At 47.9% G+C, this 21,625-nt stretch overlaps 1 protein-coding gene across 1 annotated transcript in view; it reads left to right on the top strand.

The window, feature by feature from the left end:
- FBXO42 (F-box protein 42) overlaps positions 1-21,625 on the top strand; it is a 48,570-nt gene that overhangs the window by 23,325 nt on the left and 3,620 nt on the right. The window contains exons 4-7 of the mRNA XM_074924983.1: positions 1,813-1,947; positions 19,860-20,013; positions 21,065-21,175; positions 21,453-21,549. Coding sequence (XP_074781084.1) covers positions 1,813-1,947; positions 19,860-20,013; positions 21,065-21,175; positions 21,453-21,549 — 497 coding nt within the window. The remainder of the gene's footprint in view (positions 1-1,812; positions 1,948-19,859; positions 20,014-21,064; positions 21,176-21,452; positions 21,550-21,625) is intronic.

Below are 21,625 nucleotides of genomic sequence, written 5' to 3' on the forward strand. Positions count from 1 at the left end.
GCGCCACAGGCTGCCTGCCTGAACTTTGACTTTTCCTCTTGCTTTTTGTGTTGAGCAATATATCGCTTGTCACTGCGAGGGCAATGACTCCTGCTCCCTCCGAGCCCTGGCTGATACCCTTCAGTGTTCCCAGAGCGTAAAACACTGTGGCTTTCTACTCTGCACTGGTACATGTGTACGTCAGTATGATTTATTGCGGGTTTTCCCCTTGCTAGACTTGATAATAAATGCTCAAGGAATCGCTGGGAGGCCTTGCTCATGTTGAAAGGGTCAATATTAGTTTTTTATGACTTGTTTTGAAGGTATTTATGTATGAAGTTGGGCTTTGCAGAGATGCTTTGGTTCTGACCAGGATTCAGGCAGCGAGTCCTCTTTGAGACGAGTGCTGGTGCTCACCTGGCTGGTGCTAAAGGACTTGCATGCAGGATTTAGTGTTCCAGGACTGTGTGTGCTGCTGAATTCCTGGTGTCTGGAGACCATTAAATAGGTCCTGGGAGATGCAGTAATGAACAGAGCAACACCTCAACAGGTAGATTGCGGCTTCAGTAGCAAGCTTGCCCTTCCTGTCAGTCACACTGTACACTTTTTACCAAAATTCTGGGGGAAGAAAGGGGAGGATTTTACAGAAAACCCAGGAATGGGAGTTTTTCCAGGCTGTGTCAGGTCAAGGGAGGGCTGCATTTCAAACACGTTGTTGCACGGGAGCAGACGGTGCCTGGCTGATCAGGGCGTGCAGGTGCAGAAGAACCTGCTGCCCCATCACCTCAACCAGCCCAGGAGCTGAAGTTGCCTTCGCTCCTTGATCCTTGACTCGCAAGATGAGGAGCTGATGTGAGTTTGTCCAGCAAAGCTGCTGTCAGAGGACGAGCTTGCTCTTCGGCGTTGCCATCATGCTCTCCTCCTGCTTCTTTTGAGTTAAGGTGTGGAGGAGATGCTGCTGCTTTGCAGGGATCTCAAGAATGGGAAAGGTGAGGGGTCATGGTATGAAATCAAGAGGGCTCATTGCATTTGATGAAGGAAATTCAGAAATTAGGAAATCCTCTTTGTCATTGCAGGAGTTTAACTTTCTGAACACGTTTGAATCTTGCTCATTCTCTGAAGCAGATAAGCTGAGCAAGTCTTCTCTGCTCTATCTTATGTTTAATTTACTTCTTGTCAAAGATGCCTGGGTACCAAGGGACACTAACTGCCAAAGGCAGCCACTTGCATTTTTTTTTTCTTGCTGCAGAGTTTGCTTTGGGGCCAAAAGCTCTTTATTTCCCTGAGTATCTTTGAGGGGTTGTCAAGTGTTGTGTTCCCGCCCCATTCCCCATGTCACTGCCTGATCCTTTCCCACAAGGAGCAAAGGGAATGCTCACAAAATCCGTGCATTTCAGTGGTGCTTTTCTGTGATGAGATAAGGTGAAATGCTGTCAGATTTGGAAAAAGAGAATAAGCAACCAGGTCTAAGTACACAGGCTGGTTCCTTAGTCTTAATTTGGCAGCCCTGTAAACCATATGCACTAGCTTAGAGAAGGTAAATGTGCTGAGTGTGTTAATCGTAGCTAATCTAATTAACTATGAGCTTCTAAGGCAGCTTTCTTTGCACTTTCAGGAGCAGCTCTGCTTGAGGGCATAATCATCTCAGAAGGTTCTCGCTGGAGGGTTACACTGGTCAGGGATACCCCTAAGCTGGTCTCTGGTTTTACTGAAGCTGGAGCAGCCTGTCTGCTTTTGTGAAACCCAGCGGGGAGAAGAGAATCATCTTTCTTCCCACCCAAAAACACAAAGGTCAGAGAACTGGCTAATCTGAGTTTTCTTTTTTTTTTCTAGGTGCATGTTACTATGACGCGAACCAGTCAATGTACGTGTTCGGTGGCTGCACGCAGAGCAGTTGTAACGCCGCCTTCAACGACCTCTGGAGACTTGACCTGAACAGCAAGGAGTGGATCCGGCCCCTGGCATCAGGTGAGAGCTGGCAGATGTGCAACTCCTCTACCACTTCATCAAAACTTACCTTCTCCCCAGGGCTGGTCTGATTCTCTTATTTCCTCATGTGGTTTATCATTATCAAGAGGGAACGGCTTTAAACTGCAGCAGGGGAGGCTCAGACTGGACCTGAGGAAAAAATGTTTCCCGGAAAGAGCGGTCAGAGAGTGGAATAGGCTGCCCAGGAAAGGGGGAGGCCCCATCCCTGGCTGTGTTTAAGGGCCGTTTCGATGAGCTGTGGGGGGATGTGGGGTAGGGGAGAACTTTGTAGAGTCGGGCTGACTCGATGATCCCAAAGGTCTTTTCCAACCTGAATGATTCTGTGATTATTGTCTGGTTTCCAGGTGGTTTTGCCACAGAACATGCGTGTTCTCGTGCTTGCAGCACCACACTGAACTGTTTCTCTTGGTCTGGAGCAGCTGCTTGGTGCTGCTTCATGCCACGCAAGATGAGTGACATTTACCTGTGGCCACAAGAGCCTGCACTGATATAAGTTGTTGTCCCAAAGCTGAGATATTTATTTTTTTTTAATAACTTTAGTAGATGCCACTTCAGGTATTTTGAGGAGTGGAGGAGACATGCCTGTGCGGGCTACCCACAGCAACCGAGAGAGCGTGGGAAACCAGGTACATTCCTGCAGTCCACGCGCTCTGAGCAGGGCAGGAAAACGCCACAAATGATTTCCCACACTGTTTTTTGTACTCAAAACGTCACACACAGTGCACTTGTTTTCCATATATTTCTGAATTTGACTAAAATAACTTTTAACAAAAGCAGAAGAATTGGGGGAAGCTCTTGGTGGCGGGAGGGGGGTTGTCAGTATGAAGCCATTTCAGCAAAAGCCTTACATTTAGCCAAGAGTATAGGAAGAAAAAAAGGAACTCAGCATCCACCCAGGACTCCTTGCTGGCTAGTCTGCTTGGGTGCAGACTCCCTCTCACCCTGTGGTTGAAGTATTGTGGATTACTCAGTTATTGTTTCAAGTCATATTTTCTTGTCTGAAGCTTTTTTTTAATATGAAAGTCCTTCAAAATCCAGATGTTTTTGCGTACTGGTGTTATCTGGGAATTGGTCGGATGTCACTTTGAAATGTTAACGTGTAACTTGGTGCTTGATGACTGCTATCAAGCAGATATAAGCCTTAATACTAACTCTTAAAAAGTAACTCTTAATATTTTGATTTGATCTTTGTGTCTGCACATTGACTGCATGATGCTTACAGGTGAGAATTAAGCAGTTGTGAACTTAAAATGGAGGAAAAAACCAAACCATAGCCTACGCATATGTGGAAACAGGCTCTTGCTCTTCCTCCTTCTTTGCCGTAGCGCTCTCCCTCTGCTCAGGGGTGGAGAAGAGGCCATGGGTAGCATAAACAGGATACTGGGCGATGCAGACCTCTGCTCTGACCCAGGACATCTATTCTTACAGCCCAGCGAGTTCTTCCGTCGGATTGAATGCGGGGCACGACTCGCAGTCGTGTTAACGAGTCCAGCCGTCGGCACCCAGCTCTGCTCAGTCACTCTCTTGGTATTTTGCAAAGTCAAATTCCCACTGCCTTACTAACAAATAACACTTTTAAAAGAACGAGTCCTGTGGGAATATGTGTCAGAGTTAAGTCCCATGGGAAGATCCCCCGAGGAGATATTTCTGCATGCTGTCATGAACGTGTGTAGTGAGATGGGATCGCAACTGAAACTTCAGGCAGTCTCACCAAACAGAGAGCGCTCTTGTTCCTCCGTCTTCAGAGGAGATGAGTCACCCCGTGCTTGTGCCGGTGGTAGTTTCTTACACATAGCTGCTTTTTTTTTTTTTTTTTTTTTCTTGGTGCCCTTAACCCAAGGGTTGGCACCCGCTGCCTGGGAAAGAATAGTGACTGGAGGGGGCAAAAGCAGAGAGCTTTGAAACTTGGGAGTCAGACGTAAATAAGGCAGGAGGGATTTTTTTTTTTTTTTTTTTTTAAAAAAAAAAAGAAGAGCTGACATTGATTGATTAACACTTGCTCTGTGTGCAGGCTAATTGCTTGTGGAGGTTGAGGAGGAGTTCCCACACCTGGCCCTACAGACTCTATAGGGTAGGTCTTGCTCTAGAATAAGGCAGTGGCTTTTTCACAATGCCAGTTCTTGTTCGGAGAGGTTTGATCACGTTCTACATGTGCCCTCATTAAGCATGAGCATCTTATCTAATGAGACCTGGACAGGACTACCTAAGGGAACATGAGTGTGGTGCCAGGGCCATACTAAATGCTTTGGACATGGCTCAGGTGAGCTGAAACAGCTTCATCCTCTTCCCCTCTCTGAAGGGCTTTTCCAGGAGAAAACACCCTTTTTTGTTGTTGTTTGTTCAAACCTGTTTTCATTTGGGTTTTCTTACTTGCAGGCATTAGATGACATCAGAGCTGGGTAGTTCATCCTCAGCCTGAGCTGCTGCACTCCATCTAGGAGTACATATTTAGCCTTCAAAGAAATAATTGGCCTGTGTTTCTTTAGTCTTGGAGACGGAGGAGGGAGATAATTGCTTCAAAAAAACCTAATTTTTGAGGTTTCAAAGTATTTTTTTTTGCTTAGATCTAAAACAATGGCATTGACTTTCTACTTATTAGGCTGGAGCAGAACAAGAGAGTTAAAGCCTCACTTTTATGTAGTGCTTTTTACTGGTGGGGCTTAATGCTCTACAAAGGAGGGTGTAAGGCAGCAGGATCTCTATTTTAAGAACGTGCACAGGAATGTCTCTAAACTCTTCTCCCTCAAGCTTTTCTGGCCACTTTGGAGCTACTTTCCACCTCCTCCACTCCCACATACTTGGGAGTCTTGATGGAGCAGGAGGGGAGTGATAATTAATGGCCTGTATTATGTGGGAAGCCTGCAATGTTATCCCAGGGTAGGTGGTCCCTGGGAGGCAGGTGCCTTTCTCCGTGTGTTGGGGATGCTTTCTTTGCCTTTATTTGCATAATTAATCTAGGCACTGCTTTGACTTTTAGCCTATCTGCCGGAGAACCTGATGGAGGACTGGAGGTGGTTTACGCTGGAGTCTGTTTATCCAGCTAGAGGCAAGGGATAGTCTCAACTCCTCTGTAACTCAAGCTGCAGCACGCTGCTCTTACAGCGAGGGTGCAGGCAGGATGGCTTCAGCAGCGCTAGTCCTCTGGTGCTCTCCAGAAACAAGCTCTCGTGCAGCTGAAACGGCCAGGAAAGAAACCAAAACCCATTTGAAATGGGGACTCCCAGGATTTAATGCAGTGGGTGATGCAGGAGCTGCACAGATTCCCGTGGTGAGGGCTTTGGCATGAGGCTGCTGACACCTGGACGTGGCTAACCCAGGATTTGGCCCTGGATCTGCTGTGCCGGTGGCAGGGAAATTTTTTTCCTATTTCCATGCAGGTCTGTGAAACACTCTTGATGAGATCCCTTCCACCTCTGCGATGAAAACTGCTGGCAGGTCCTAGGAGAGGCCACCTCAGCCATCAGCACTGACCCAGGCCCTTTGCCGTCGTCTGTGTCTCCTCTTCACATCATCCTCAAGCTGCAAGGGATAATTTATAGGCAGAATTGAGAGGATATCCCCAGGCAGTTATCCTTCTGGCCTGCCTGTGCTATTTCAGACTGTTTCTGCAGACTTTCTCCCTTCCTGTATTTGTTAGTTTATATTCCTCAGGAGCCCTGCACTTGGCCTCTGTCTGCCAGAACCATACACTGAACTGGGAAATACCCTTTTTTAAATTGGAGAGAAGAATGTCAGTAGATTTGCCCATGCTCCCAGGGGCTTATGGGACAGAGGTGGAAAGCTTTTCTCTATAAAACTGAGCCTTTTATTGTGCTTATAAAGAAAAGAATGGCGATATAAAGACCAGGTCTTTGCAGCGAGAGGAACACTAGCTGAAGTCCTATGGGATCTGTGCATCCTCTCTGTTTCTGCTTTATCATCCTCAGCCAAGTGTCATCCTCCACTTTGCTACCATCTTCCCTACAGCTACCTGGGAAGGCAAAATGCTGGAAAGACCCCAGTCTGCCCCTTGACACAGTGTGTTTTCCCACTGCCAGGCTGTGATATCCCACTCTGATATCAGGGGAGTTCAGGAGACTTGCGGCTCCACTTTTCCTGTTTGCTGTGAAAAGGCTCGCTGTGCAGCTGGCCCCACGTCCACCCTTCCGCCGGGGGGGTAAAACTCCCCAGTACTTGTTTCCTGGTGTTTTTGTCTCCCTGCAGTCATTTGCTGGGGAGATGGGAAAGCTTCTCGTCTCTTTCTCAGGATTTCAGGGTAAAAACAGGCTTGGAGACCAAACTCATTCATTAGATGCTCTGATCCTCTCTGCCCATGTCCACACTGTCAAGACGTAGTCACATCAGAGCAGCTGATCCTCCCTGCTTTAGTCTGAAAATAAGTAGAGACCTTCAGCCTGAAGTTTGCACTTAAAAGCTCCTGGGTAGCCTTAACACGACGCAATAAGTGTGCAAAAAACCTTCTCCCATGTTGGTTTGTCTTGGCTCAGTTCTTCCCGCAGGTCCCCTCCATGCTTTGAGTGGGAGCCACGGAGTTTGAGGATCGGGTTTCCCCTTGTGAGCTGAGGGGAAGGTGCCTTTGATGGTGTTGTGTCAACAAAACTAACAGCCCAAAGGAGGTAAGAGAGACTCTGCTGTCACCTGCCTGGGGTGGTTGTATAAGATGTGGTCACTGTGCGGTGGGAGGCTCTCTTGGCTAAAAGAGAAACCTGCCCGTTAGTCGTCGAGTGAAGCAGAGCGGTTTGCCCTTGACAAAGCTGTGCAAAAACCTTGCCCCAAGCAAAAAACAAAAATCCCTGTTCTCATCATCTCCTTCTAGAAAACAGTGGCAAGTTTTCAAAACAGTTGGAAGTTTCATGCTGGTCCTGATCCTGTTTGGGGCCTCCTTCATGATTTGGGGAGCTGAAAGGAGCTGGGAGCCATGGCGCAGGACTGGACTTTCCAAGGAAGGGACCCGGTCGTGCAGCTGAGAGCCAGCAGACATCCAGCCCTCTGCATCCGCAAATCGGTGTGACACCTTCATGCATGGTGTAAATAACTTGCAGGACTCATGGTCCAAAGGATTCATGGAGTTTCTAAAGAGTGAAGAATTGTTAGAGTAGTGGAAACCATCTCATATTTGGATTTAAAACCTACCGTGTCCGAAGATCTCCTGAGATTGTGCCGTTTGTTCAGTCCTTGGTTGTCTTTTGCATCATCTTTTTTTCTGAATAGCAGTAACCAGCTGAGACCCGTTACTGAAATACTCTGCCATGACCTCCTGTTGCAGTTCTTCTGTCCCCATTGCAGCGTGACTTGCCCTGTGGTAATGCAGCGAGTGATCCAAGGCACATCCTTGCTTTGGGGATTAAAATAAACTTGTAAAATCCTGACCTGACCATGCCAGTAGCCTCTCTAGAGCAGCATTTCTCAGTTTGTAGACTGCTGCTGGTCCCCGAGACACCATTTGCAAGATGTTTTTTAGCAAAACAAACACGTTCCCACGTACGCAAAGAAGGAAACCAGGAGAAGCAGGTTTTGAAAATAAACTCAAAATTTAGCCCAACTTATTTCCACTTACAGCCCTTGAGGGGAGGGCTGCAAAATGGTCTTTGTGTACCTGTGTGGTTCTGAACTCGGTGTGGTGTCGAAGGGCTCTTTTTAATTGAAGGCACGCCTAACTTTTAATAAAAATCTTGGGATCACCTTGAGCACACTGAAGCCGTGTCGTAGCTGCTGGCCTCCTGGGAATCAAAAGGAGTGAAAAGCTGATACCTGGCACAGAATAATGACTCTAATTATGACTGCAGCTACTGACTGCGGGTGTCTGATACTTCAAAGTAGAACAGGTTAATGAAACCGATGGAAATCCCTCACAATACATAGGGTGTCTTTCTGCTGTTGTAGTATTGAACAAAGCCTGAAAGAGAGGAAAGCTTTTCTCCAGCTCTTTTCCTGATCTGGTTTGTTTCTTCCTTATTGCCTTTTGAATTTAGTAGCAGTAGGATGTATTTTGCCTTCCCAGGGCTAAAATTTTCCATGTTATTAAAAAATCCCTGGCTTTCCCACCGTGATCAAAATGCTCTTTGAGCCCTCAAGCCCAGAGTGACTTGACCTCATTGGAAACTCTGTCTTTATTCTGGTGAGTCTGCTCCCTGCCCAGAGCTTGCTTATCACACAGCCAATTTCTGCCCTTCTGAAAGAAAAACACAAGTTTCTAGGCTTTGTTCTATACCATCCTTTGGGATGGATGCTGTCACAGGAGGACTTGCTTAGAATTGCTTTCTCTGATTTAAATATATTGAGGGTTTTTTCCCCTCTTTGGGCTCACAGGTTTACAAGGAGATGAGTAACCACTTCCGTAAGGTGGTTAGTAGCCTTTGGCAGCTGGTGATGTCTTGTCAGGCTGGGAGTGAGAAGGAGCGCTGAAGGATGGAGCCTCTCTGCAATTTAAGCAGAAGAATTAAGAAATAAAAAGGCAAAGAGCATCTTTTGAAGAAGAATCCTGGTAACTAGAGAAATCTAGCTGGTGGTATGCACAGAAATGATGCAAAGCACAACACGCCAAGGTCATTCTGTTACAGGTACACGGGGCAGTAGCCTGCTGCTCCCAGGTGAAAACTGCACTTGTGCAAACCTTAAACAATTTATATTGCAAAACGCAACGTTGCAGGGAGTGGGACCTGGATTTGCTGCATTTGGAAATGGCAAGCTACGCCCTGCTCGCCGAAGGAAACAATGTCCTTGAATATAGAGTTCAAACTTCACTGCCCTTCCAGAGAGTGAGACCAGAGCTTGTTTGGCAGGCTCTGAGCTGTGGCTTCGCAGAGCTCAGGTGTTTCTCGGTGCCTTTCAGTCCCTTGGTTAAGCTGTGCAAGGCAGACAGGATGCTAATTTGTTCCTTTCTTTGCTTGGGTGGTTTTGAAAAATGTCTCTAATGAAATTTGTGTTCTTAAATATGAAATATTTCAAGGGCAAGAGATGAAAAATTAGCAGGTGAAGGTTTTAGGGTTTGGGTTTTTTATTTTCAGAAGCTGTCGTGCCTCGTTGAGAAAGTACTGCTGGTGCATGGAGGGCTGGTTTCTAGGAGATTAATCCATCGCTGCTTGGGTTCAATAGGATTGCTCTGCCCCAGCGATTAGATGCCTAATCTGAGCGGGTTTAGGTTTACAGCACGCATCTACCCTCCCTTTGATTTGCCAGGCCCAGTCCTCCTCTGTTCTCATGGCCTCTCTGGCTGTTTGCATTTAACCTCTGAAAGCTTTTTGTCGTCTGAATCCATCCTCTGAATCGTGCTCCTTCAGCGTCACTCGTTGTGTGCGGCGTGGCTCTTGCCCCTGGGAAAGGACACCCTGTCACAACTGACCCAGCAGTGTTGCATGAATTTAACCAGGGACACAGAGGTAGAAAACGCATGTGCAATCTGCTGTTTGCAAGCATCTATCCTGCAAATGCCTTTGCTAAACCCAAGGAAAAGCCAGAAGACTCCCCTCTTCTTCCTGGGGGTCTGTGTGGCTCTTGGAGGCTTTCTGCCTAGGAATCTGCTCTCTGTAAAAAAGGGCACCTGCTTGGAGAGACCAGTTATTTAAATACTTCAGAGGTAAAGCCCTTAAACTCTTTAGCCAGTCAGTGTGATGGGAAATGGATGTGGGCTACTGCTACTAGGGTGAAAAATACACCCCAGCCTCCTATTCTTCAGCACTGCATCTAAAAAACATCTCGCTGCACGGTTTCCTCTGTTTCTCCCTCCCCCTGCTCATGCCTGGCTGCAGTCTGCCCCTTATCCCAGCTGGCGTTGAACAAGTCTATCCTTATCAACGCACCAGAGCCGAGTTCCTGTGGCATTTCCAATTGCTCCTAATATCTGTAGAGGTCATAAAGTCACTCCATAACTTCATTCCTCTCTTACAGCTCGCGGGTGGGGAGCAGAGTCTGTTTGGCAATTAAAATAAGGAGTGACTGGTCCTCACCTTGTCCGCAGGGACGCTGGGATGCTGCTGCTGTTGCATCTCCAGCATCAGCGTGTGCGGCATCACAGGAATGTGGTGCTGGAGGCGGGCAGGAGTTGCTTTGAAGAAGCCAGCCCGCCTGCACGTGGAGGTGGGAACAGGCCCAGGGCTCGGGGCCGGCAGCAGCAGAGCCAGCTTGCTGCTAATGAGCTGTCACGGGGGTGCTGAGACTCGGTAAAGGTGATTTTACAGCAGCAGAACAAAGCAACTGGTGTCTTCTCTCTCTCATTCCCTGCTCTTGCTGTGCTTTGTTAGTTGGAAGTTCAGCAAATTTTTATCTGCAGATGAGACCTGGCAAGGGAAAACCAGTCCCTGCTGTGGGAAAATTGCTCCTTGGAGCTATGGCTCGCCTGTTTTCGTCAGCAGTCAGCAAGGCATGTCTCTCTGACCGTCACGCTTCCGCAGGGAAAGATGCTTTCCCTCTTGGATGCCCTCCTGTCCTGCCTCGGACACTTGGGCCTGACATGAAAGGAACATGTTGCGGGGGGAGCATGGAGAGCAAAGTGCAACAGAGGAGGCTGGGAGAGAAGTGACTCAAAGCGAAATGGATGTTTTAAGTGATGGTCTGGTTTTCCTCTTGCCTCTGTACGGGTCTAGGGACTTGTGCTTCCCTTTAAGGCAAGGGAAGAGCTGGGCATCTTTATATTGGTGCAGAAATGGAGTCAGGAAGGGGGAGATCCTGTGCATCTGTTCATCCTTGAGCCCATGGGTTTGTTTTAGTCCATAGGATGCTGGATCTCTTTGATATCTCTGACATGGGGAGCCTGGGGCTCCATGTAGGCTGAAAAAAAAAAGAAAGCCCAGCCCTGAAAGAAGTGATCTGATTTTTTCTTCCCCTTCCCTGTTGCATTCCACAGCTTGCTGGCTGCCACCCTTTCTTGCTCGTGTTCAGGAGACACCCAGCTGGTCAGAAGGAGTTTTTCAGGAGCACTTATTCAAAAGGGAGCTGGTGGCCTCGCCATGGTAAAACCAGCAAGCCTGCTCATCTAATAGAGCAAGAGACTTGATAAGGAATGGGTTTGGTAATGCTGTTGTTTCCTGGATGATGAGAGGTAGAGGGATTTATTCAGGATTTTAAATCTGGCCATACGGTATTTGTGTCTCCAGAAGCTTTTCTCAGTGTGGAACAGCCCTTCTTAAGACACTCTCAGCACGGATCAAGCAGAAAGGCATGAAAAATAGCTTGTTGCTTTAACCTTGTCAGATTTAGATTCTTAGAGAGAAGCTCCCTGGGCGCAAATCTCTCCAGAGATTAACGGAGGAATTTTTCCCACTATTGCATTTATCAGCCTCCAGGATGGATGCAGAGAATTTTTAGCCTCCCTGGTCCCCATGTGTGATGCACAAAGGTAGCCTCGAGCAGGGACGGGGCAGCTGGCTTTCTAGGGCTCCTGATGCACGCTGCTTTTCAGCATCATCAGTAGTACATGCTCATTTTAAACATGACCCTCAGGCCATCTGAAAATACTGCTGACAAGCATGCTGTACCAAAATTGGGGAAAACTATTTGCAGCCCTGTTGGTAAATAAGAAGTCCATGATCTGCAAAAATAGGTTTACTGGGATTGGGAGTCCTTATATAGACAAATAAGTAGTTGTGTCTTGTTGAGGGTGCTGAGCATCCGGTAGCTCTGAGTTTGGAAACTTCCGAAGGTCTCTCACATCTGAGATATGGGTGCTTTGCTGTTGAAGCGATAAACAGAAATCTCACTCCTGCAGTAGTTCTTCCTCCACCTTGGAAAGCCAGCACTTAGAGAATGATTTGCTTTTTCACGGTCTCAAAAGTGCAGGCCTGTAGTCTTTCAAACTGGTACTTCTCTAAGCAAGAGGGGTTTTTTTTCTATAAGGACTTTTTTCCTTTCAGGGGTCTGACTTTTTCCTAACTCTTGATTTCGTAGCCCTGTGGAAAATTTAATTTCTTGTGGATATCTGCTCATCTGAGTTTGGCTGACTTGAGCCAAGGTATTTGCAAGCTGTCGGGTGGCTGTGAGAGCAGCCAAAGCATCTGTGAAACCTTCTATTTTATTTCCTTTTCAGGAAAGAAGGCTTAAAAATATGCAAACGGGCGCCTCAGCCACACATACTGATTGTTTACATTGGTGTTGTCTCAGATATAATTAATGCATTGCACCAGGGAGGAAGCTGATAGCCTGAACCCGCTCCTGCCTGGGGCTGGTGCCGTCATCCCAGGTGCTGCCCTCAGCGAGAGGCTCGGGAGCTTCCGAGGTGTGATGGAGCTTGGTTTGACCACGACCTCCCTGATTGTTTTTATATCAAGTTATTCCTTTCCCCTCCTGGGACTGTTGCAAAGCCTTCCCTCCTCGGCAGGCTCATTTCACCTTCGGGGGCAGTTCCGTTTTGGGGTCAGTGAAATAAAAGCCCGTTATCCCGTGGCTGGATGTGTCTTGGCGGCCGGACAGGAGCTCAGAGGAGCCTTGGAGAATTTTTTTGGGCAGCCTGTGCTGACACCTATCGGCAACGGCTCCTTCCACGCCAGCCCCACGTCCTGCTGCTGCGTTTCCCTTCTGGAAGCTCACGCTGCTCTCAGGCCTTTGCCTTAAGGTCCCTGTCCACCAAGATAACACACTAAATACTCAAGATTGAACACCCAATATTCACTTTTCAGGGTAGACCCTAGCCAGCACGACACACTTTCAGAGACTTTAAATCCTTATGCTGTGTAGCCTGATTTTACATCTCTCACCAAAGCATCTGCTGCAAAATCTCCTTAAAGCTGGTAAGCACGCGGAATGACGAAGCACTAGCTCATGCTTGTCTGCAGTCCAAAAGGTGAATATTTATTCCTGACATGAAATATTTAGCGAGTTTGGCATTAAGCGCTGGATTTACTGGAATGAGGGAGAAAAGCACACTCCTTCTGTGAGCAAATATAGTGCAGGAACCAACGGCTTGAAAATGAAAATAAGGGGGGAAAGAGCAAGTGAGAGAAGGGCTGGTTAAAAGGAAAATGAAAAGAACCAGACAGAATATCCCTTTGTGTGTTGTACTGGGGCTTTCAATAGGTAGATGTCTGGCTTTCAGTAAGTAGCTGCATTTTCTTTGCAGCAAATTATGAGCTGAGCCTAGCCCTGCTCTTCCCAACACTGAACTTTTTGCACTTACTCAAGTAGACTTTTCTGCCTGTGCCCACAGGATGGTTGAGGTTTTTTAGCCCCATGGTAGCTGTAGCCTCACCAAATTACACAGCAGCTATTTCCTGAAGCACCAGTAATTTCAGGGTTCTCCGTCTGCAGTGCCTCTGCCGCCTCCCTCACGCTGTGGCAAACGAAACAGGAGCGTGACTCGAGTGAAAAGTGTGGAGCTCAGCAGAGCCAGGCCATGCTCCTCCGCTAACCCACACATACCTTGGTCCCTTCCCTACAATTACCCACTTATTGCGGCGTTGTGTAGTCTGATACAGCAATTTCCATCTCTCCGTTTGCCTCCTGGAGGGAAGACAAGTTGCAGGAGCTGATCAACCCTTTCTCTCCAAGCGCCGAGCTCTTTAATTAGCATCGGAGCTGTTTTGTGTAGGATGGCAAACTGTTACTCAAATCACTTGAAAGTCTGCAGGGTACAGTATCACTTAAGGGTGAGGGGAAGAAAAGAAAAAAAAAACCAACCAAACAAAAAAAAAACAAGTATTAAAGCAGAGAGAGGTGGATCGCTGGCTGGCATTTTGCTTCCACCCACTTGGAGGGAAAGGCAGCTTTTGCAACAGCAGCACCCTTTCCAGTAGGGCCAAATTTGCATTTCCCAAAACTGGGTGACATGATTGCAAAGGGGAATACGGGGTGACCTCACCATGAGAAGTATTAGACATCTTGGAGTGATGCTGCTGGTGGGAAACACTCAGGATGGACCCTAATAAAACATTTCCTGCAGCATGGAGGTGCATGAATTGCAGTGATGCTTGTTTGCAACTATTAAGAGATAAAGGGGCAAAGCCCCGGGGCCTTCTGGCACTCTTATCTCGTCACTGTTTGCTCAACTTGCTGTGTAAGGACATTTTTGCCAAGCATTAGCACAGTGACTCAGTAATCCTGTTGCACAGGGTTCAGAGGGCACTGCCTCTCCTTTTCAACAGCTTTATCGGGCTCCGAGTTGTGGCAGGTAAGAATTTCCCGGGTAAAAAAAAATAAGAATGACTGTGACATTGCAAAAGCTTGGAGGTGACTTATCCTCCCCGGCGGGGATTTCTGTCTCCACCTTGTAAAGATTGCAAGAAACCAGACCTTTGGTTCGACGCCGTGGGTTTGACTGGGCTTGTACCATAAGCCTGTGTCATTATAGGGTGGAAATTCAACCCTGAGAGCGCGGTGGAAACTTTTTCTGTGTGTAAACATCAGGAGGGCTGCTGTGGTTTGGTTACATACCCCTACAACTTGCAAAAAAAACCCTCTACAGTGGTGCACGTTTCCCCCCTGCTACCTGAGAGGTGTTTTGCAGGCAGCAGATGCATGTGCCTGTAAAGGTTTTGTCTCCCTGTTGGGGAGACAAATGTGAACTTGTTCAATTCTTCCTTAAACTCTTGCAAAGCTGAATTCCTGTCTACTTCTGAGCAAGGAATTTTTTTTTTAAGCCAAATTTGAGGGAACACTAAATCACATGTGGCTTTGGTAAGGGAAAATGATACTTTCCTGGCTCTTAGAAAGCTTTAAGGTTTAGACAGACCCAGTCAAAGCCGATCTTGAAAACATTCAGAATCCCAGTTCCCCATTTTGAATGTCTTGAGGATAAAACCAGGTGAATGTCAGATGCTGGATCTGAGGCAGCTTGACCAGCGAGTCCTAAATGTCAGGATTTGTCTGAGGGAAAGAGCTGGTGTGCAACGTGCCGTGGAGGTGTCCGTCCTTCTCACAGGAGCTCTCCTTCGGCATCTCCCAGATCTGATGCTGGGATTGTCAGGCTGCTCAGCCTCTGCCGCTCGCGCCGTGTTCTGGCCTCTGAACCGCAGCTCACCAGCGTGTCGTCTTTCCTCTCCGAAACCTCGCAAACTGCTGGCAGGGGAAAAGCTTTTGGGCAAATATGCAGACTGCTGGAAAAATCTTGGCTGGCCTGAGAAGCAGAGGGATTTATTATTTTTTCCTTCTCTGGTTTCCCATCGAAGGGGAACATCTGGGGATTTCACACTGTCATGCAAGTTTGGGATGGACCTTTGTGTGATGGAGTGTAGTCGAGGTAATCCCTCAGCTGGGGTAGGTGACAGTGCTGGGGTGGACAAGGTTTCCAGATTAAGACCCATAATTTGGCATCTTTAAGTCTCTGCCAGCCTAAAAACCAGGCTAATAAATCCAGACTGAGCATCAAGCTGGCTGCTGCTGGTCTGTCAGCGCAGGAGGTTTCACCCTCTGCCAAGCTGCTGGGGAGAGTCCAAGCTCTCCATTTCACATGCTGCTCCCCCAGAGATGTACGCGGTTTAAAACAGCCCCTGCGGCAAGGAAAGGTCTGAGATGGGGCTTCTGTAAGTCAGAGGCAGAATTGCAGTAAGTCCAACCCATCCTTTTGGCCTCACTTCTGCTGTGACATCTGGGTCAATTTTTTTTTTTTTTTCCCTTCTTAAGAGGAATTTGCTTCTTACCACTTATTTTTGACTCTCCCTAAGCAACACAAGCTCTTCGGGGTAAAACCCCGCACAACTTCTGGTTCTTCTGCAGATGAGTTATACTAAAACAGTCTGACTTTGCAGAGGTACAAACCATCTGGGAAACACCAGCACTGGTCACCAGCAAATGTTGCTTTTTGTACCTGACTGTGCAGGTTCAGCATCTCCCTCTGGCTTTTTCTTTGGGATTATAATGTGCTCCGCTGATAATGTACCCACCAAATTAAGCACATCCTTGCGATAGGACGTAATTTGTTGAACAAATGTAACTTGCTCACAGGGAGAGGCCAGCTTTGGCAGGCAGCTGCTGTGTTTCCAGTGAGGCTTGAGCCGCAGCGGAGCAGGACCATCGCCTTGCTCCTTGTTTTGCTGGTGCAGGTAGTGGCTGTTAGCCCCAAGCTCTTCCCCAGGATGGTTTCCTATGCCTTTGGTGTGCAGATTGTGGGCAGCTTTTGAACCTGAGAGCTTGGCTTCCTTTGCACATCGAAATCCACTGGCTGCTGAACGAGCTCACTTTAATTTCTTGGCTTTGAAATTGGAAAACGCGGCTGCGGGCCTGTTTATCCTGTCACTTCACGTAAATCCAATTGGCTGGCGATGACTCGGATCAGCTCGCTGGAGTTGTAGCATTGTCTCTTACTGGAGCTAAAGCAGCTTGAGAAATCCATCAGATCCTAGCAATAACGGCCCCTGGTTGTTATTAGTAGCTCTCATCCTACTCCAGAAATCCACTGTAAGACAATTCTCCAAAATATATCCCCTCGACACAACTCCAGAAGTCTTTCCATATCTTAATGGTGCAAACCCTTGGCTCCATTTCAGCATGTTGCTTTTACAATATTTTCCCAAACGTTATTGATCTGAACTGATCCTTTCATCTGGGTAATCCCATCAAATCATGCGCCGCATGATTTCCACCCCCCCCCCAAAACCCCCTTAATTTTTATTTCAAGCTCCACTTGGTATTCATTTTTGGAGTCGCTCGGGGCTGCGCCTGCTGTAGGTAAAAGGCTCGTCTGGAAATTCATGTTACACGTGCCCTTACAGCCAGGCTTTTCTTTTGTGGTCGCTGAGCTCTGTGTGTGCTGCTCCAGTTGCATTAGAGGGCTGAATAAATGGGCTTTAAAAAATGCTTATAAGGACAGATCCTAAATAGATAGCATCCAGAGCTCATGTCAGAAGCGATCAGAGGCTGGCATTTCTCTTCCAAACAGCCGTGGAAGCCGGAGATCTTTGTTTGTTTGTTTTTTGTAAAGTATGTATCTGCTTTGCGAGCCAGGAAAATCCATCAACTGAAAAAAAAAAATAGCTTGGACCAGCTTTTAGCTACTCATCCCAACAGAATAAACAGCGTCAGCTGTAAAGAGATGTTGCGTTCTATGTTTAGGAGTAGTTAAGTGTGCTACACACCCTCGATGTGCTTGAATTTTTATCCCCAAGGAAAGATAATCTGATTTGGGCTGGATGGTGTTATCAGGGTGCAGAGCTTAGAAACCCAGCCAGGAAGAGTCCTCTCTGTGCTCTGACCAAGGGAGCAGTTGAAACCAGAGCAATTAGCTAACGATGCTCCTGTGCAGGCACTTCAGGTGGTGGCAAGGAACAGAAGCCGTTTCATTTACAAGCGTAATCCTGGAGAGGAAGAAGCCCTCCCATGTCAAATATGTTCCTGTGAGTCTTTGAAACGCCGCTCGGCACCTCTAAAGAGCTCGGACTTTGAGCAGGTCGTTGCGGGGCCCCACGTAATTGAGTCGTGTCCCTTTGATGTCCCTGCACTCCTCCACATACTTGAGACCTGAAGTCACAAAGGCTGCCGGTCGCCTTCCCCCTTCGCCTGGGCAGGGCCCGCATTGCTCTGACTCCCTCGAGATGCTCCTGCCCTTCCCGGCGACGGTGGGCAGCAGCACCCAGCAGCTCTCCCCTGCTTTAGAGAGAAGTGAAATTAATTCTCCAGGTTTCAGCCACTCTTTGTTTTCTACTCAAACACAAGATCACTGAAGCCCTCTCTGGTACAACAAGATTGTGGTGCATCTGTTTTGCAGAGAGCATCTGAACACAATTCTCTAGTTGGAAGAGGGTTTGAGAGGCCAACTCTTCTTTGACTTGTAAAATTCAGATTTTTTCCTGCATTGCAGAATGAAACTGCTCCTTTACACCCGTGCAACATCCAAGAACAGGCAAAGCTTCCTGAATAACCAGGGCTGGCCTCTGCCCTGGGCTGTTTACATGTTGTTGACTCACTTGGGAACCGTCTCAGTGTCTGAGGCCAGGGTTGACCTTCAGGTTACAGCAGTAGGAAGGTAGCTTTTCTCACTGCACCATCCCAGACCTTTCTGAGCAAAGTACCAATCTGTTTCTGCATCCTGGGATGACTCTAGCTAACCTTTCTCATTTAAAAAGAACCCAGTTTAAACCCAGCACCTTTCACCCCGTGCTGCCCTGTGGTGTCCTCAGTGGAGAAGCCCAGCCAGGCAATTCTCTGCAAGTCAGGTAGAAATGTGTCTAGCAGTCTAGTTTGTGATGCCAGGCTTGGGAGAGCAACTTTCTGCTCTGCCAGGGAAATATTTAAGCTGGCAACTTGCTGGTGTGGATTAATGAATTGTACACAGCCACAAAACAAGCCAGAAAAACTGGAATTTGGGAACAAAGAGCAAACAAATGTGACCCTTTACTGTCACTCTTGTCTTTAAGGAGACCTTGGGTATAGCTCTGGCCACGCTATATGTGTGCCCCAGCACAAGAATTGTTTCCTGCGCAACTTTATTCCCCTTCTCCCCCACAGCCATATACCTGAAAGCAGCAGCAGCAGCAAAATGTGCTTTGTCCCTGGAGAAAGGCTCAGGGACCCTGCAGCCTCTCCTCTGCGTCTGGCTGGGGGTTGCTTTTTGGCTGGGCTCTTACCACCCACCACCTGGAACCCATCGCAGTCAAATTGCTTTTCTCAGCTGCAGCATCTTAAAATAGCTGCTCTGGTTTCTTTTAAAAATAGTCACTGTTCTGCATGTCATTACCTGCTAAAAATGTTTCTCAAAGTCCTATTAGGACATTGGAGGAGAGAGGTCGGTTTGGTGTATGAGCCTTTTTGGAGAGGGTGACGGTGCTTCTGTGGCCACGTGCTCACCCTTGCCCTTGAGCTGCCCCCGGTTCCCGCATCCGTGTTTTTCGGATGATGTATTTACGATTATTTTGAAAGCGTGACTGCAGAGGTGGAGGAATCTGCCTGGTGCTGGTGACAGCTGTGGGAAGGAGGATGCTCAGACACGTCGGCCTTGGCTGGAGAGGCTTTAGCCTTTCCTGCGAAGCCAGTCAGCACCTAACACACCTGCAAGGTAGTGACACAGCTTGCTGGAGCAGGCAGGGTTTGTATTTTTGCAGCGGACCGTGGCCCGTTTCCTGACATAAACTCAAAGGCATCCCATCCTTTGATGACTACCCTCACAAAGGGGCTCTTTGCATTGAAGTCACTCTTGCTCCGAGCTGGGTAAGGAGCGATGGGGTGGCCGAGGCACAGACCCCAGGCAGCGGGGTCGTAACGGAGCAGCGGTGGGTTGAGAGGTGAGCTCGGCGCTTTGCTACGCTGCAGGAAAGCCTTTGGCACACACAGCCTGTCCCGAGCACAGCGTATCACAACGGCACCGAGCCCCAGAGGTCGTGGCATCTTGTTTGTTCACACACCAGTCCTGCTCAGGTGGTCCCTGGCCCCTGCGGAGCCTTTGGTGCCTCAAACAAACCAAACAAAAGGTCTCTTCATAATTTTTTCGAGCAACACTTCATTCTGCAGGCTCGACGAGTGACTGCTCATTCACACTCCAAAGTGTTCAGGGTTTAATCGTGCTGCTTGGCGAAAAATGGGGTTCGGTGCTCACGGCCGTTCATGAGTACCTGAGCGATCCGCCACGAGCGACTCCGGATGCGTTAGAATTGGTATTTGTTCTCCCTCCTTCCTTGGGGGAGAAGTTAGTAGGTATTTGGAGGTAATTATTGCTTTTATTCAGTGCTAAAGCAATAATTTCAAGGGATACGTTCAAAAGCTAGCAATTTCCTGCCAGTGAGTGACAGATGTTTTGCCATACATGAGATGTGCTTTCAGGCTCCTACTAATTACGACGACACAAATTGGCAGTAGTTTTCTTCCCAGGCTCCCAACTCTAATTTTGTCTTCTTTTCTGCTTTTTTTGTTGGTTTTTTTTTTTTTTTTCAAAGGTGGAGTCTCTGTGCTGTTACACTTCAGTAAAACTGATGCAGGGTTTGGTGCTTGTGTTCAGGCATGATTTCCTAACCTTCTCCTTCTCTACCCCTACCCAGGTTCATACCCCTCACCCAAGGCTGGGGCCACACTGGTGGTTTACAAGGACTTGCTTGTGCTTTTTGGTGGGTGGACACGGCCGAGCCCTTACCCCCTGCACCAGCCAGAGAGGTTCTTCGATGAAATCCATACATACTCACCCTCCAAAAACTGGTAAGAGCACATCTGGATTCGAAACCCAGGCTTTGATCCTGTAAAAATGCGTCTGTAATGCAGCTGGAGGAATGCCGGAGGGTGTCTCTGAGCCCGCCTGGGAAGCTGTGCATGGTCCTGGTTTCCTAGGTGTGTCTAATCCTGGTGTGTCTGCGATGCTCTTAGTGAAACAAACAAAAAAAAAAAAAAAACCAAGGCAAAAAAACCACAAGAGCACACTGGAGACGTGGGCATGCTGCTGTCTGGCACCTCTTGGGTGGTGGTTGCTTCCGTATGGCTCTCAATTTATACCTAAAATATGCCAGACTGTGTTCCCATCCAGCCAGGTGGGAAATCTGGATGTGAAGGTTTTAAACGCTTAATTGATTTGGCTGCAAGACAGTGAGGTCTTTGCGGAAAGCAGGAGATAAAGCCTTAACTCCTGGAGGTCTGGCTTTTAGCAGTGGTCCTAAACTCAAACCACAGTTGGCCCTCCAAGGGAGGTGTGATAAAGCAGGTATCTGCACATTTAAGTGATCTCTCTGCCTTTACAGCTCCTGGAGTCTTAATGAAGAATCCAGCAGTGACCGTGGAGGTGGCAGGAATTTTCCTTTCCCCTTTCAAACACCGTTCAGCTGGTTTCAGACCAGACTTTCTCACTGATGCTTGTGTGTGAGAAAGGAGCAAATGCTGTATCAAAGCGGAGATGGTTCCTGCTCCTCTTTCATTGAGAACTTTTCATCATCAAAAGTGTCAATTATCCAATGCACTTTCGGGCAGTGTCATTAGAACGCTGTAATTAAACCGCGTTGGAAATAATACAGGGCGAACTTAATTGAAAGGGGGGCAATATTTCCAACTTAGCCCTGTGACTTTGTCATGCTTTAAAAATGTTTAGCACATTAGTATTTCTAATTAGATTCATTATTATTTGGCTCTTTGGAGGTTTTCCCTGAGGTTTTCCTCTGTAACGTGTTCTTGAGGACTTTGCTGGCCCCTGGGATTTTTCTTCTTGCCATTCATCTAGCACTTTCCGACCAGCTGGTGAACGTCTTCCTCCTCCTTTCCCTAGGTGGAACTGCATCGTGACCACCCACGGCCCCCCTCCCATGGCAGGACACTCCTCCTGTGTCATCGAAGACAAAATGATTGTCTTTGGGGGTTCACTGGGATCTCGACAAATGTAAGTCTGGGGTGAGGGTGTCTGACAAGTGCTCCTGCAAGTGGGGAGTGGGTTGTGGTGGTCCCGGGGTAGCTCATACCGTTTTGGAAGGAAATCTCCACAGGGTTTTGGGGTCTGCCTGCTGCCTGAGCATACCCTTCCCCTCTCGCAGTGAATCCCCTTGAGGCTCCAGCCTGGAAAAAAAAACAAGTCTGACCCAAAACTCTGCCCAGAACCCATGTTTCAAATGCCCAGAGGCCTGATTGTATCGCCAATGCTTGTCATCTCATCCTTGCAGGAGCAATGACGTCTGGGTGCTGGATCTCGAGCAGTGGGCTTGGTCCAAGCCCAACATCTCTGGGCCCAGCCCTCACCCGCGAGGTGGCCAATCTCAGGTGAGAGTCCTTCCCTAGCTCAGCACCAACACACGCTGCCAAAGATAAAGCAGACAGAGCTTCATTTCCAGCTTCC

Source organism: Athene noctua, chromosome 22 (assembly GCF_965140245.1).
Source record: "Athene noctua chromosome 22, bAthNoc1.hap1.1, whole genome shotgun sequence".
NCBI lineage: Eukaryota > Metazoa > Chordata > Aves > Strigiformes > Strigidae > Athene > Athene noctua.